The sequence below is a fragment of the Argiope bruennichi genome, chromosome 9 (assembly GCF_947563725.1).
Source record: "Argiope bruennichi chromosome 9, qqArgBrue1.1, whole genome shotgun sequence".
In the NCBI taxonomy this organism is placed as follows: Eukaryota; Metazoa; Arthropoda; class Arachnida; order Araneae; family Araneidae; genus Argiope; species Argiope bruennichi.
The window spans coordinates 122,588,251-122,606,039 of record NC_079159.1 but is presented as its reverse complement, the minus strand read 5'-3'; the positions used below and the strand labels follow the sequence as shown (position 1 = coordinate 122,606,039).

Here is a 17,789-nt window from a genome sequence, read left to right as displayed (position 1 = left end):
AAGATATTGAAATTTGTTCTCAGGCGCGATTTCATCATCGTTATGAATGTGTTGAAACTGGCTCCAGAATTGTAGCCAATCTTTAATATCGCCATTAAACTGTCTAAATTCTAATTTTGGCAGATTAAATTTCTTTTTAGCACCAGATATAACAGTATTTTGAGACTCACCTGTAATTGGCAACGTTGCTCTGATTCTCGCCAATTCCAGTTCGTGTTCTCTTATTTTTCCACTTTCTTCGTATTCTAGCTGTTTTAATCTTTCCGCTTTTTCAAATTCTGTTTGCTTTTGTTTTTGTTCTTCTTTTAGATTTCGTTGGCTAACGGCCGTTACTAAAATATTTGTCACAAAGTCTGGATCATCCAAATACTCTTTGCTATTCAAAATAATATCTTTCAGTTCAGAAATTTTTACCTTATCAGGCACTGTCTCTCCAATTTCTTCTGCTACAAACAACAAGTCCTCTTTCAAGAAGCCCTTAGCTGTTTTAAACATGTTTGTATTCAAAAACAATGTCCTGTCGCGTAACGCCAGAAATGTAAACAATGTCAGTAAAAATATCGTTGTGGACGCCTTTTCTATTACAATTCACTCAAATGATCAAAAGATCTCCAGATGAGTGATATACTCACAGAAAAGTGTATTAATCAGTGTTCTTAAATGCAATTAACAACCCTGATTGCATATCACAGTTCTTTATTAACGGACAAACACATTCAAAACAAACTACACTATTTACAAGATGTTGCCATACAGTACAAGCAAAATCAAAACAAAACAAATAATTCTTAGGTTATAGGTGGACGGTTTGTATTCAGACATTGAAAATAACATTGCACAATCTTAAATTGAACACATACATAAGACAAAAAAATAAACAGAGTGAAATATTTTACAACATGTTACAAGTATAATAATTCATATACTGCGTAAATAAGAGAAAAACATGAACATGATAGAAAGGCACTACAGGCTTCCCAATGTCCATAGCCTATCTTCAAAAGGCCTAGCCATTAATATAAATTGTGGATTTGTCATCAATTACATGCCAAATTGGGTATATTAATTTAATTTTAGAATCCATTTAACATTTTGCAAAAGGAAGAAGTATATGTAACACAATGTCAAGTTCGTCACTAGATGACACACAGAAAAATTTGTCATATGAATGTGATGTCACATGAAATGACTATATTCATAGTTTAATTATTTCCAATTAGAGAGAAACTTACTTTTATCCACACGGCTGGATCATAATCTTCTGATTTGTCATAATCAACAATACAAAATATACAACCCAAAAGACATAGATCAGGAGGAACTAAAAATTTAGAAAAAAAAAAAAAGCTTTTAATTAACTTACATCCAGCAAAATTTAATTATTACTTTAATTAATATATTTACAATTAACAAAATGATCTATTATTCAAAAATTATTAGCAAGTAAAAATTCTGGGAACAAAGTTTATAAGATTTTAAATTCATGTATTAAAAGAAAAAAAAAATTATTATTATCTTTTAACTAGGAATTTGATTTTAAAATTGTCAATTCTATTTATTTCATAATACTATTATTAAATAATAATAAATCTGAATTCTACAACATTCATAATGACTGAATTTTCATATACAAGAAAAGATATGCATAGTTTGTTAAAAAAATTACTCATACAAAATTTAAAATAGAAAATAATAATAATATATAAAAAGACACAATAACAATAACAATAAGACAATAATTTTCTATTTCTCTAAATTTTTTTGATAATACTAAATTATTTATACAAATTTTTACAGAATCAAAAAACAAAAATATTATACAACTAGTAATTTGTTTTACATTTGTTAAGTAAAATCTTAAAAATTTCCTTATATTTCACTTGCAGTACATAATAATGCTTACAATATAGAAAATAAACAAAGTATATAACTATATATTATCATTCAGAAATTCAGTATAAAAGGCAACAAGTATAAAACAAGTATAAAAGGCAAATTTAAAAAGCTTTCATTTTAAACTTATCATATATATAAAAAAGATGGTAGTAAAACAACAAAAACAAACTTACTATTTAGTTTTGGATCATGTCCATAAAATATGATTTGTGGAATTGGTGGTATAACTGACCGATCAGGCATCTGAGCTTGAGGATGTATAACAGCTATACCATCAGAACTGGCTCTTCTCTGGACTGCTTGAGCAGGTTGCTTTATAGGTAAATAAATATTATTGAAAAATGCATATTTTGTTTATAATACCATATTTCACTAATAATAAATGATTATAGATTATAATTCTAAAGAACAAACAGATGATGCATAAACAAGTATGTCACTCTTCAAATTTCCACACCATTAGAATAAGATAATTTCTGAACCCTAAATAAATTAATATATTCAGGTCCACATATGCAGTGCATATTCATTGAAAAAATTTCAATATTCAATGCACCAATTTAAAGTTGCTATCATAAACTGAGATTGTGTCAGATTTCTTTTCCTCAAAAAATATTAACTATTGCTGATAATAATGAGTCAATCCCTTCCCCTTACCTTTGAATCTTATGTAACATTGACTGTTTTTTTAAATTTCTTTTTGCTATATTTTTTTAAAATTCAAATAGATAAAATTTAACTTTTTATTATTTATTTTCAATTTTTAACTTTCACAATTTTCACTGTATAGAAATAAAAAAAAAAATTTGGGGTAAATTATTAATTATTATAGTAAGTTATTAAAAACATGTTCCCACAAAAAATAATTTGATATCTCATAGGATAATATATACAATTTAAAACTACATAACTGTGGAATAACTTATACAATCAAAGGGATAATATATCAAGCCAATCATGAAAAATTCCATTTTAATTATATACCACAAGATGAGTTTATGGCTTTAACTAAACTATAGTTTGATCTTGTATTCGTTGATATAGCATAATTTCAGAATCATAAAACTTTCACAGACCAAATATTCCTTATTACTTAATCTCTAATATTAATAAAGATGTATATGCCTGTCTATCAATGATCTACAGAATATAGAATTGAAAATAGAACCAACAATTTTGGCACAAGTATATTTTGGATGATGAAGACAAGATTTTTAGAGCCAATTTTTTTTAATTATATAAAATTGAAAAATTAAATTTGTCATTTACTTCCAAAAATTCTAATATAAATGTGCTTCTATACCATTTTGAAATATATATATAAAAAAATTAATCTTTTAATGATATTATTTTAAGTATTTATGGTTTTAATTTTCATTTCATAAATTTTTTAATTATTGCAAACTGCAGTCAAAATCATTCCACAAATATTATGCTATGTTCATCTTGATAAAGGGAAAGGTAGAGAATAAACAGACAAGTTATACAGTGCTAATCAGGATGTACGTTTGAAGAGGAGAAATTCAAAAATCAGAAAAAAGTTTTTTCCCCAAATATTTGTTAAGTTTTCAATGAATTAAAAAAAAAAATAATAACAAATGATAAATTCAAACTGAGAATTTATATCATTAATATTCAACTGCATTTTTACTTTCGTGCTTAAAACTTTTTGATACTTAAATGAAGAATATCAGGAGACCAAGGTTGTCTCAGCTAGGTTCTGAAGGTTCTAGGCCTAATTCCCCAGAAGAAGCAACATATAGGAGATTCAACGTCTTCCTACTGGTATGGAGTGGGAACTTGATAAGGGAAAAGATGTGGTATGGGTAGAACAAGACATCAGTACTAGAGTTATTATCTAACCGAGTTCAAAATTACAAGGTCCATTCTTAAATAGTCTTAGTGTTGCTTCAAAATGGGACATTTATATAACTAAACTAAACTGAAGAGTAATAAGGATACTTGTTATGTTAATCTTGCTGTTGATAAACTAAAAATTACAATTTAAAATAGGAACACAGTGCCAATGCACTTTTATTATTAGCCACCACATAACCACAATACGAAGCTAACTTTGCACAAACTATTTCTGAGTGCTCAGTTTGCAAACATATTTTAGACTTTAATCAAAACAAAATACACTACAAATATTTTTAATCCTACAAGAATGAAGGAAAAATTGCAAGAAGCAAATATAAATCAAGAAACCTTTCTTTATGTTTAGCAAACGGGCAATAAAAATTTGATTTTAAATGTTTGTTACAGTCAACAGATTTTCAAGAACATGATTTTTTAGACATTTAGAGTTTTTTTTTCCCTTCCTTTTTTTCCTCCATAACCTGCGTATGGCAAAAAGTCAGTTAGGTACCAGCAGAGCAAGATATTGACAGGAAAAGCCTCAATTTCACAATATCGGATCCCAGAAAGAAAATTTATATGATCTAAATACTGATGTAAGAAACTTACTTTTCTTCACCATTCTCAAAATATCCTTTATAATATCCAAGACAATGCAGATATATTCAAATCATTCAACATTATTGACTGCTCGTTCAGTGCTAGCTGCATCTGGTTTTGCAAACATTTTTGGGAAACATCCTACACTCTAAAAATTATAAGTAGCTTTTCTTTCTCGCTACTGAATCTTTGATCAGACAGTACCCACTAAATATAAAAAAATGATCAATATTTCATTTGGAAATTATCTTACTGTGTCTATATGAATTATTGATAATATATAGGCTACAACTACCCATATTCACTAAAAATGTTTAAAATAATTTTGCATTTCATCATTCAACAACTCAATTCTTCCAGAGAGAGAGAGAGAGAGAGAGAAAGAAAATCTTACTTAAATCCAATTTTTCCATGGAATCACAAAATTATTGTGAAATATTTTGGTAGTAGAATGCCTCTTGAAAACTAAAATTACACATTAGGTATAACCTCCACTCTTTCTTTTTCATCCCAATTTACTTATTTCTGAATATCTAAATCAATCTACTTTGTTTGCAAAGGTATGTTGATTTCTTCATCAAAAATTAGACTATGACATCAAAATGAAAGGATTTTATATAAAATGCCCTTATGAAGAAGAGAAATTTAGCAAGAGCATGCCCACAGAGAGCATTTAAACAAATCTATCTGTATAGGAACATTCCTTAGAGCTCGCTTGACATGTCCTAGCAAGTTATATGAATAATAACACTCCAAAAACAACTTTATTTCTGCACTTAAGCCTTGCAAGGACACAAAAATTGCATGGTAGTATTATCTCTAGTAGTTGGGCTAGCTGAATATTCCTTGGCAATTGTGATAGTAATCCTGCTTATTTCCACCTTTCCCTTTCCTCTAAACTATACAGACAGAAAAATTGATGATTAATAGCATTCATATATCAGCATCTTTTTTTCTGTTGGTATAATTTGAAACAAAACAAAGTTGCATGATTTTTTATGTTCCTTAAAAGTAGTGGATGCACAGTTTGTTTGTTCTTCAAGGACCTAATGAAAAAAAATCAAACACTTTTTTGAGGTCTTGATTATAGCAAAATAAAATTCAAAGAGTTTTCTAGGATTCTGTTAAGTATAGAAAGTAATCTTTTTTACCGATACTAAACATAATATCATGTGACATTTTTTATGAGATTTCATCAAATTTTTAAGTTCTGATTTAAAATATAAGCTGAAACAATTTTTCAATTAACTAAATTAGATTAACATAAATAGAATGGTAAGGATAATGGAGCTTCAAATTAAAGAAATTTAAATACTTTTTTTTGCGTAAATAGATATTTTTCAATTTTATTTAATTATTTTTTGGTTTTCTCCTATTTGGCTCAAATTATAGAGATAATTGTATTTTTTATTTCAACTTATTTTAATAATATGACAAGATTTTCAAATTAATAGTTGCAAACTGGCAGCAAATAGTTGCACTCATTTATAATTTATATCAGCATAAGATTCAATTTATCAACAGACAAACTTTGATCTGGTGTAATAGGCTAAATATTTTTTCATTAATTATACATCTATAAGTATGCATACTTTAGGAAGATGATTCTAAGGACTGTAACAGGTTTATGAATGGAAAAAATATATTTGAATTGTCCTTTCAATAATTAATAATTCAAACTGACCTAGTAAAAGAAAACTGAAATAGTTACCGCAATAACTTGAGAAGTTCTTAGAGGCGGTTGGACAATTTCACCCTCCACTGCTCGTCCTGTTGTCTGCAAACGTGTATTTAATAAATTTGCCAAAGCAGTTTTTGTTTTTGGAGTCACTTGTGTAGGTGGTTGACCATGTGCAACTGACCCAGGAGATGTCTGGGACAATATACTGGGTGCATTCTGAGGTTGATATTGAGCAGGAACAGCTAAAGTTTGATGTGGTGAAGTTGGAACTGTCAATCGAGGTGAAACCTGATTTAGAGGATCAGCCTGAGCAGCAAACTGGGATTGGGCATTGGGTCGTTGTCCTGCAACTTGCTGCTGCTGCTGTTGTAATAATTGCTGTCTGCGCAACTCCAATTGCTTCAGTTGCTGCCATTGCAAAGATTGAGCTGGCTGTACAACCTGATTAGGATCTCTTTGTTGATTTAATTGAGATTGTTGCTGATTTGGTTGCCATAAAACTGATTGAGATCCACTCTGAGCAACAGGAGTAGTATTTTCACGATTTTCAGCAGACACTGGTCTCTGAGCCCACATAACTTGCTGTTGAGCTGGTTGAGGGCTTTGAGTCAATTCTTCTTTCGGAGAAGCCTGTTGCCACTGAGAGGGAGAAGGTGGTGGATTTGCTCCAGGGGAACGTCTAAGAAATTGGGCTGGCTTATTAGGAACTTGTGGCCATGGTACTCTTTGAGCAGGCTGCTGCTGAGGTGAAACTTGTCTAGTTTGTGCAGGATACTGTAAACGAGGTTGACCTTGAAGCTGTTGGCGGTCATAAGGATACTGTGGAGGGGGTTTCATCATCACGGGAGGTTGACTAGTTAGAAGTTGTTGAACTGCTTGTTGAGGTGGGTGCTGGGGATTTTGAATTTGTTGTTGTTGTTGCTGCTGCAGTTGTCTTTGGCGTAATTGCTGCTGCAAAGCCAACTGTTGTTGCAACTGTCGTTGCTGTAACAGCTGTTGTTGGTGAATACCTTGAACTGGAGGTTGACCATGCATTGGAGGCTGATTTGCAGCTGGTACATTTGCAGGGAACTGTTTTTGCACTGCTCGTAGAGCAGGAGTAAGTTGATGTGGAAAACGAGGTTGCTGTTGTAACTGAGGAGAAGGTGGTGTCTGTGAAGGAGTACTAGCACTCTGAGGAGACTGCTGTTGCAACTGAATTTGTTTAGTAACGATTTGAGTCTGTACTTGAGGTTGCTGCTGAGATCTTGCAAGATGGCCTTGAGAAAGAATTTGTTGTGCAGATCCAGCCGAAGGTTGCTGTAACCGTGCTTGTTGCAAAGCTGATTGCCGTAACTGAATTTGTTGTAACTGTGTCTGTAATTGGTTTTGTTGTAAAACAGTTTGAGGTAATCCAGGCTTTTGTAACTGAGCTTGTTGTAATTGGGCTAACTGCTGCAGTTGAGCCTGTTGTAACGGAGATGGTAATCTTGCAGGTTGAGAATTGTTCTGTGCAAGTTGACTTTGCAAGTTTTGAGAAGACTGCAAGGACTGACGAACAGCTTGACCAGGTTGCATCTGAGTATCTTGTGAAGTCTGCAGGATCTGGTTTTGTTGTAAATTGTTTGACTGAGTACTGTTCCCTGGTGTCGACTGAGAAACTGTATTTGATCCTTGAGTAATAGATTGTTGCAATTGAGCTTGTTGCTGACGTAGAGCTTGTAAGCGGGCTTGCTGTAAGACATGCAAGTGAACTTGTTGAACTGCAGGCTGAGACAATTGAATTTGTTGGCCACTACTTTGAGATGAGCTCTGTTGAAGAGAAGAAATTCCTTGCTGTAATTGTGACTGAGAAGATACTTGTTTTAATAGAACTTGTTGGGCTGAAGATTGCTGCAACTGAGCTTGCTGAACTCTCTGGAGTTGTATCTTTTGTAACTGGGCTTGAGAAGAATGAAACTGCATTTGGACAGGAGAAGTTTGTCTGATGGAGTTTGATGGAGATGACTGATTCATTTCAAGAGATGATGTTTGATTCTGTGCCTGTGACATTTGTAACTGTAATTGATTTTGTTGTATTTCTGAGTGCTGGGAAGAGTTCTGAGTTAATTGCAGCTGATTCTGACTCAATGGTGATGAAACTTGTGATAACTGTGTTGATTGAGAAGGTAACTGTTTAAGATTTTGTTGCAATTGAGACTGTGCATGCACATCCTGAGGAGAAGCTTGTACTGTAGCCTGTTGTGAAGAATCTTGTTGTGAAACAATCTGCTGAATTTGAGAAGACTGATGCACTTGATTCTGCTGTGGAGACATCTGAGCTTGAGACTGTAATTGCAGCTGGGAATGCTGTGTTATTTGTTGGGAAGGCACTTGCATTTGAGTTTGTTGAGAAGGCACTTGTGAAAGTTGAGTTTGTTGGGTAGAAACTTGAATAGATTGACTAGATCCCTGAACAGATGTTTGCCCATGTGATGCTGGAGAGCCTTGAGAAAGTTGTAAATGCTGCGCAGGTGAACCTTGTTGTAGTTGTACATGTTGTGCAGATGGTGAGCCTTGAAGCTGTATAGAAGAATGAGCAGGAGATCCCTGTTGCAGCTGAGCAGGAGACCCCTGTGAAAGCTGTGCAGGAGATCCTTGTTGAAGTTGGATTTGCTGTGCTGGTGAACCTTGTTGCATTCGTAACTGCTGAAGCTGAGGTGCAGGAGAACCTTGTTGCATAGGTTGCGAGTTTGTATGCTGCAAAGGCTGAGAAGAAGATGATTGTGGTAACTGTTGAAGGGAAACTCCTTGTTGTAACTGCAATTGTTGAAGCTGATGAACAGATGTTCCAGACTGTTGCAATTGCTGAGTTTGAGATGCTTGTTGCATTTGCAACCTCTGAGCATTCTGTTGCATTTGTAATCGCTGTTGTAATTGCTGCACTGACAATTGTTGTAACTGCAATCGTTGCACTGATGTTTGTTGAAGTTGTCCAGATCCTTGAAGCTGAGAGGGTTTAGATGCAGCCTGGATTTGAGTTTGTTGGACAGTATATTGAGAAACAGAATGAGATATTTGGGTTTGTTGAAGATTTGAAGGAATTTCTACTTTTGGAGATGATTGCTGAGCCTGAACAGATTGTTGTAGGCTTGCTTTTTGTAACTGTATTTGGTGTAGCTGTTGTTGAAGTTGTAATTGATGTCCTGCACTTCTTTGAAGTTGTGCATGCTGCAGAAGATTTTGAGGTAAATGGGCGGATTCTATTCCGGCCTGTAACTGAGCCTTTTCCATAGCAACTTGATGCAATTGTACTTTTTCTAATGTCTGTTGAATCCTAGCCTTTTCAATGGCCTGAGCTCGCTCCAATGCAGCCTGTTTTAACTGAACTTTGATCAATTCAGTTTGCTGTTTTTCAACAGCAGTCTGCTGAGCCTTTTCCAATGCTATCTGCTGAGCTTGCTGCAGAGGAGAAAGAGGAACAGAGAGCTGGGAATGATGAGATTGTTGTGGAGATGCTTGTTGTAGCGGTGTTTGAGGACGCTGAGAAGGAAGTGGAGATTGGTTGTGCTGTATCTGAACACCTGAAGATTGATTTTGAACTTGTTGCTGAGGTGAGTGTTGAAGAGATGAATGCTGCAAAGGTGATTGTCGAGGTGATGGTTGCAAAATATTTTGTTGTTGAATGTGTAAAGGAGATGGAGGCATATTTGGTGACTGACTTAAAGCTCTTTGCTGATTAAGCTGTGATTGCTGCTGTTGCTGAAGATGTTGCAAATGTTGCTGTTTCAGAAGCTGCTGCTGTAACTGTTGTTGTAACTGATGTTTTTGTAAAGCCTGTTGCTGAAGTTGCAGCTGAGATAAAGTTTGCTGCTGCTGCTGTTGTTGTTGCTGCTGCTGCTGTCTCATCTGTGCCTGCAACTGAATATGTATTTGAGATGGAGGATTTTGTGCTCCAGATTGCTGTTGAAGAAGTGGTGATTGCATTACAGACTGTTGATTTTGTTGAGTTATGGCCTGCTGTAGAGGAAGTTGTTGAGTATTGATTTGTGCCTGTTTTTGTAATAAAGCTGCAGGGGATGGCTGTCTTTGGAGATGAGCTTGAGGGTTTGGTTGCTGCTGTGTTTGTTGTTGCTGCTGTTGTTGTTGTAACTGCTGCAACTGGGCAAATTGAGCAGCTGGGATTGCTTGTCTATTTCGCAGTTGCTGCTGTTGAAGTGCACGTAAGCGCTGTACTTGAAGGAGATGCTGTTGAATTTGTTGCTGCTGAGTAAAAGTTACGCGTTGTTGTTGCTGCTGCCACTGAGCTTTTTGTTGTAAAATCTGAGCTTGAGGTGACTGTAGAGGAGGTCGCTGCTGCTGTTGATGTTGCTGCTGCTGTTGTTGTTGAGCCTGTATTTGCTGAAGAGCTTGGTGTAGCTTTTGTTCCCCTTGCTGTAACATCTGCTGATGTTGTAGGCTTTGTTGATATAATGCATTTTGCTGAGCAGGTGATGATGTTTGAGGTCTGACAGCAATATTTATTTGTTGAGATGAAGATGATGACAAAGATACTATTCTATTGGGAGTAAATGTTTGTTCAGAAGAATACTGAGGAGCATTTGCTTCTGTTTTTATATTTTCTACGGAAGGCAAACTACTGAGGATGTCATCAGCAATTTTGTTGTCCAAGCCAGAGAGTTTAAGCTGTTGAGGAAAATTTTGTAGGAAGACTTGATCTGATGATTGAGAAGAAGTAACAATGCTTGGATCAATATTTATTTTATCAAGAGATATGAGGGCTGATGTTAATGATGGAGAACCAGGAGATGGTATATCAGGTACTTCAGGTTCTGGAAGAATTAGAAGCCTTGGATGATATAAGTCTTCATCACAACGATACTTATTTCGAACTGAGTCTAAAATCCAATCTGGAGTTACTATTTTTAAGTCACAAGTAAGAGCCTTTTCATATTTTGCCTTAAAATGAATAAAATACAAAATAAAAAGGAATACTAAATATATATAATTGTGTCATAAATACAAATAAAATAACAAATTATAATGCATTCAGGTGAATGAAGTGACTTAAATTGATAAGGAAAATTATATAGAAAACAAAAAGCAAATCTAAATGATAAATGCTTGAAAGAAAACAAGTGTACACACAGCACAGAAAAATAGTCAAAAATTAGTTTATGAAAATTATAATAATACATTTTAAGTACAGTATGTCAATAAAATAACTTTTTCCTCTACAAATTCATTGCAAAATTTTTAGAAAAAGTTCTGAACATAGATTATTCTTGATTCTGTTGTAAAATGTGACAAAAATAAGATATTTAGAAAAAAAATGTTCAAATTTCATTAATACCTTGTGTTTCAATTAAAAAATTTACTTCTGGAAGTTTAAAATTAATTGTCTCCTTAGCCTCACAATAACACACACATTTTCCAAACGAACAAGCATGGCATTGGTTTTTTTTTTTATTATGATATAATAATTTTATATTAAATAAACAAATTGATATTATATTGATATTGTATTTCATTTGTATAGGATATGAATGTTTCAAATAGAGTATATCTAGCTGTAGTGAATATTTTTCATGAATAATATGATTGAATTTACTAGACCACATCTAACATCTTTGGGAACTTAACACAAACTATACACATTGTTTAGTCATAGCATATATAGAGAAATATGAAGATACTATTAGATTTATTACCAATTTTTATGATAATTTTTTTTCAAATCTCACAAATGCATAATTTAAAATTCTGGCCATTGTTAAAACTTAATTCATTTCAATATTCTCCATCTGTCAGTATTTCATATACAGAAGAGTTTCTGTTTTTCTTCCCAAATAATTTAAAAGAAAAATTCTAGGGTAAAATTTTTATTAAATACAAACACCACATTAATTGTACACTGCATCTTTTAAATTTATTTGTGCTATATTTTTGAAATTTATTCTGCACATCAAGCAGATTGATCATTTTTGATTCTAATATTTTATAGAAATGATAAGAATATTAGGTACTTTTCCGTTAGCTGGGCGCAAGGGAAAAATTGCCAAATAATGTAGAATGCCGCCAAATTCGAGTTTGGTTCACAATTGGCGACATTTTTGCACCTGGCTAACAGAAAAGTACCGAATATTATTTATTTTTTTACACTGTTAATTAATATTTCTATGGGCATGGTTAAAGCAAAGCCAATTTTGTGTGGTTTACTTAACTGTGGTACACATAATTAATTTTATAAAGTTTGAAAATTTATACGAAAAATATAGCACATTAGGTATATATCTATCTTTGAACATCATTAATGAAAGATTTAAGAAAAGAATATGCAAAGATGATTCAAATTTTTGCACACAACATGTCTGTCACACTATTAATGATTTCTTTATTCTTTTAAAAATTTCATATCATGAAATTCTGTTTGTGTAAGTTAAAATTTTTGAATTTCAAATGTTGCAATTTAGTGCAATTATATGAAGATCACTCAAAATCATGTCTGTCACAGTGAATTTTAATCTAATAAATGCAAATTATTCATTCTTGGGTAAAAAGTTTTATATTACTTTATAAATCAAAGATATAAATACATTAGATACCCAAGTTTCATTGAAATACAATAATATTTAGTATTTAAAATTGAGCAAGAAAGTCATCTGAAAATTGATGTTTTCAGACACAAATGGAATTGACCAAAAACATTTACCATACAAATTAAATACATTATCACTTCAAAAATAACTCTATAAAAAATACTACACTTTATTTCAAATGACATTTTGAATTAAAAAAATAATTTATAATTTATAAACAAAAATGTCAAAACTATCAATTTGACACTACTTACCCCTTCAGGCTTGCCTACTACTAAATGAGTACAGGACCTGGTGAAATTCAGCTGAAAGGAGCCCCCAAAAAATGTGACCATAGCCCATAATTTTTTCTTATCTGCAACACTTATCTAGAAAAATAAATAATCATTCGATATCTTGCAGTAAGAGTTACCATAAAAAAGTTTCACAGCAGACAGATGAATTAACATACACACTCATATATACATACATATAAATTTAAATCTGAAAAAATTTGTGCCATCTGCAACTGAGGATATACACAATAAATTAAAAGGCTACAGTAGGATAATGGGATTCCCTTTGTCAAAAAAATCCATTGTATCTTTGAAAACAGTGAAAACATTTCTTTCAAATAATGAAGGCCAAGAAAAAAGTTTGCAAAAATTCATTTGTAAAGAAAATGTTATTTATGATGTATCTGTTAAAAACAAGAAGCAAGGTAAAATAATCAATTAGAAACTAATATGTTAACCACTGCAAAAGAAGAAATATCAGATTTGTAAACAAAATTAGCATATTTATTTCATAGTCAATGTTTTGCTTTTGTCATACCATGATTCTGCATTAATTTCATTTCAATGATGTTAAAGCGAAACTTGCTCAAATTTTAATTAACTATATCTTTTTAATTTTTTTTTCTGAAAAAAGACAAGTTTTTGGTAATTTTGACATATTGTAGATAGAATGGTATTTGCCTTATTCAACATTAAAAATTTGGATGAAAATTTAATTGTACATTTTATCAAGATTTTGAAGTATGTAGATTTGTTTTAAATCCAGATATTTTGATGAAAGTAGTGTTATAGGATTTTTCTTGTGCTTTCATAATATGTGCTTTTAATATGTATAGGTTTGTCAGAAGTTTTTTAAATTGGGATTTTTTCCCCTGAATGGCAACATAATCATTTGTCTGAAATAACTTGCAAATTGCAAGAGATAGGACAAGACTGCCACAATGATTTATGTTCGGCATGGAATCTTCTACCAGCCTCTTTCATTTCATAGATTAGATCAATCTCAATTTGTATATTATTTCAGATCAACATTAGGTAACTAAGCTTTGATATTTTGAGAAATAAAAATTTACTTTGATTCTTGAGAATTACCGTAATTAGATCTTGGTAGATATATTTCATGATTTAAAGATTAATAATATCAAAAAATAATTATACAGAATGCTATTTCAAAAATAAACCACTTACCTGAGAAGCACAGAAAACTAGGCCATAAAAAAGCTGATTTTTAACAGCTGAAAATCCTGATAAACTACATTAAAGTTAAAGAAAATATCATCGACAAATTGTTCAATTTATAATCTAGATAATTAGAAAGCAATTAGGCCATTGCATTTTTTAATATGAGCTTTTAGGAAAGACCATTACTCTGATGTAAAATTAATTATAATCAGAAAAATATTATATAATGTGGGAAATAAAAAAGATCAAAAGAGACAGAAAATATTCACCCAGAACAGTAGCAATTTTATAACAAAGGATACGGTAACAGCTTATTGCATTTTGCAGATGTAATAACCCAGCGACTCTAAGATAAGAAAAAGAAAGAAGATGAAAATAATAAGCTTAAATTGCTTGAATAAATAAATGAAATTTTACATAAATTATTCATTAATTAAGAACAAAAAAGCATAAAGTCATCACTAAATTTATTTCTATTTGCTGTAAAATATATGACATAGATTCTACTCTAATTTTAGAACTAGATCAAACACAATTAAAAATGACTGATTTAGAAAATATATATATTCCAACATATGTACATGTCTATGATTTTTTTTTTTTTTTTTTTTTTTTTTTTTGCCTTTGAATGTTTTATGCTGATAATATTCAAAACGTTTCACTTGAAGGTTCAATGGTAATCTATCAATTTAACACATATTTGCATCCAAGATCAATTTTTTTTAAAAGCCAGATGAGTTAACAAATGCTTTATGTTGCAATGAAAAGAAAACAAAATTAATGAAAATTATGTTCATTTGCCCAGAAACTTTCTTACAAACTTAAAATATAGTTTTGATCAGACTTTTCAGAAAAAGAAACAATTGGAATTTTACATAATATGGCTTAATGATACAATATTTAATTAAAACTGTACTTTTTCGCCTTTCTTTTAAACAGAAGCTGAAAAACAATATCTCATGAAATTCAGATGCTAAAAAGAAATAAAGTAGAGGATAATTGACTACAATTATGTTATGGGATATGGGATTCATTATTAAAAATTATTCCTAACTGTGTATAATTAGCTGTGCAGAATTGAATCAATCTTAATTTGCAGTTGGATATATTATTTATATTGCAGTAATAAATTTAGAATTAAAAAATGTCGCAAAGAATTGGTTGCAATATGTTTCATAAAAATGACTAATTTCAAAGTTTATATTTCAGAGATTTTTTTCCATTACATAAATATATCCAATTATAATCCATTATTATGCATCCAATTATTACCCATATTGAAATGCATTTTTATTTGTATCTCTCTGTTCTAATTAATCAAATATTACATACAATAAAGTAAAAAAATTATTAATAGCTAACAAAAGAATCAATTTAAGAAAATGGTAAAGATTATATAGATTACAATTTCAATAAATATAAGATCACTGAACATACACATTGAACTTTTATCACTCAGAAGAATCAAGCATTTAAATTTTGTTTCATGAATTTTTTTTCATAAGAAAATGACAGAGATAAAACAAAATAATATGTAAGTTGACAAACAGTTAATGTTATACAGAAAATAAAAATATTTATTTTTCATAGGGGAGATATTTTTTTAGGTCAATACTCTATGTACAGCTTATAACTACATCATAAAATTTAAGAGATTTAATTTTGATTAAAATACATATTTTTATTTATGATAACGACTAGCCAGCTATTGTGACAACTGGTTCACTAAGAGTAATGCTCCCTAAGATTTTCAATTAAATATACATATATATCTTTGTTCCTTAACAGCTTCTTTCAGCAAAATATTTTTAAGCTTCAAATTTCAATAGTAACATAACTCATATTATTTTAGAAGCTTGTGATATCTAGTTCATTGTACTAAATATTTCTCTAATTTTCTATCAGCTGCTGTAAAATTTATATTTGAAATGGAAGAAATAGATCAATAAATATGAAAACTTTTTTTGCTGAAACTAAACCATTTTTTTTTTTTAAAAATACGACAACAGAAAATTAAATCTTTCAGCATTGCTATCTTATGTATACAACAGAATACTCCTTTTTTATATATATAATTTATGCAATATTTCAAAGAATTATTTAATAAAAATTTATCTGATTTATCATAAACTTCAGTTTTAGTTTCAAACAGATTTAAATGTGATAAATAATATTCTGAAAATAATATAATAATTCTGAAAACAATTCTGAAGTCAACATTTTATACATTCTTTCAATTTTATAAATCATAATCAATAAAATAATCTTAAATATTTTTCCAAAGAAGTTATTAAGATTAATTGACATAAAATATTTAGCTGATAATGTTAGTTGCCATTAATCACAATGAACTAGCTGGTCACCTAAGGCAGTAAGTAAAAAATAAGGACTTGGCAAGTCCTTTTGAATAATAACTCTGTTTTCATTTAAATTTTGCTGAATCTCAAAGTTAGAAAAGAAAAGAAAATAGTAAGTAATTATAAAAAAAAAAATATTTTTCCATTATACCGCATTATATAAGTTGCCAATAATGATGCAACCAATGCCAAATGGAATATTGCCGCTGGTAACCTTTTGCCGCTTGCTGCGATTTGTTCTGGTGACTGCATGCTATCTCCAAAAAGTCTACTTGGCGAGATTTGCGCCGGTATAATGGAAAAGTACAAAAAAAAAAAAAAAAAAAAAAAAATCCAACCAAAGCTAATAATTTAATTTTTTTTTTTTTTAAATCAATACGAAGTGGCTTTTTTAAAACTATGTTTTCTTACGAGTTGAAGAAGAATATTCTGCTAGAACTTTTGCATTCTTAATAGTGCATTCTTAATAGTAGTAGTCTTAATAGTTCTTTCTGTGTGACTCTACACAAGAGATCAAAACATAAACTTAAAAAGATCTGATCCCTCCTATTTTGCTGAAATAATATAATATAAAGATCAAATTTTTAATTCCTGAACAAAACCAGCAAAACTTATTTTAATAAATAAGTGGAAAATTTTATTTTTTAATTTCATGTCTGAATACTAAATCATTAATGATCACAAAAAAATTGTAATTTTTTTTTAAGTGAAGTAAAAGAAGGGAGAAAATTATCAAATAATTAAAAAAAAGTGGGGAAATTAAAATTTTTCAAAACAAAGTTTAAATGATCGACTTATAAATAAACTATAGAGGTGAATTTTGGGTTATTAATATGGTTAATAGCAATATTTCTGGACAGTAAAATGTTTCAAAATTCTGTTCATATGAGAAACTATAATCAAATTATTGCAATAAGGTATAATTTCAATTATACTCACTGTGGCAACTGGTTTTTCAAACAGTTCTTGTGCTTCACTCACACCCGGATTATCTGGATTATCACAAATCACATGGGTCACCATGTCAGACAAGTAGCTGTTGTGAGTACCTCCACCAGCCAACAGAATAGCTTTAATCTGAATGCGTGTGTAAGGAAGAAACAATTATAGGACATAGAGTATGAAAGAGAACACAAAATTGATGTATAATATTCTATTTAACAAACACATGCAAAAATAAAAACAAAAAGATGTTTTTTAAGAGGAAGAGAGAGAGATCTGCTTGATATATAAACAAGTAACCAAAGATTATTTTTAAGTATCATCAAGAAACCAAAGATTAAAAATATTTTTCTTTCACATACACTGGAGTATAATGCCTCAATATCAAATTGATCTTCTATTATGAATACGATGATTAGAAACAAAAGAAGTTTTAGTCCCT

At 30.8% G+C, this 17,789-nt stretch overlaps 1 protein-coding gene across 2 annotated transcripts in view; it reads right to left on the bottom strand.

The window, feature by feature from the left end:
* LOC129984393 (PAX-interacting protein 1-like) overlaps window positions 1–17,789 on the bottom strand; it is a 45,016-nt gene that overhangs the window by 20,715 nt on the left and 6,512 nt on the right. For both annotated transcript variants that reach the window (XM_056094274.1, XM_056094272.1), the window contains 7 exons: window positions 17,345–17,482; window positions 14,351–14,394; window positions 14,055–14,118; window positions 12,846–12,959; window positions 6,065–10,951; window positions 2,070–2,208; window positions 1,233–1,321 (listed from right to left, as the gene is read on the bottom strand). In XM_056094274.1, the coding sequence (XP_055950249.1) occupies window positions 1,233–1,321; window positions 2,070–2,208; window positions 6,065–10,951; window positions 12,846–12,959; window positions 14,055–14,118; window positions 14,351–14,394; window positions 17,345–17,482 (5,475 nt within the window). The remainder of the gene's footprint in view (window positions 1–1,232; window positions 1,322–2,069; window positions 2,209–6,064; window positions 10,952–12,845; window positions 12,960–14,054; window positions 14,119–14,350; window positions 14,395–17,344; window positions 17,483–17,789) is intronic.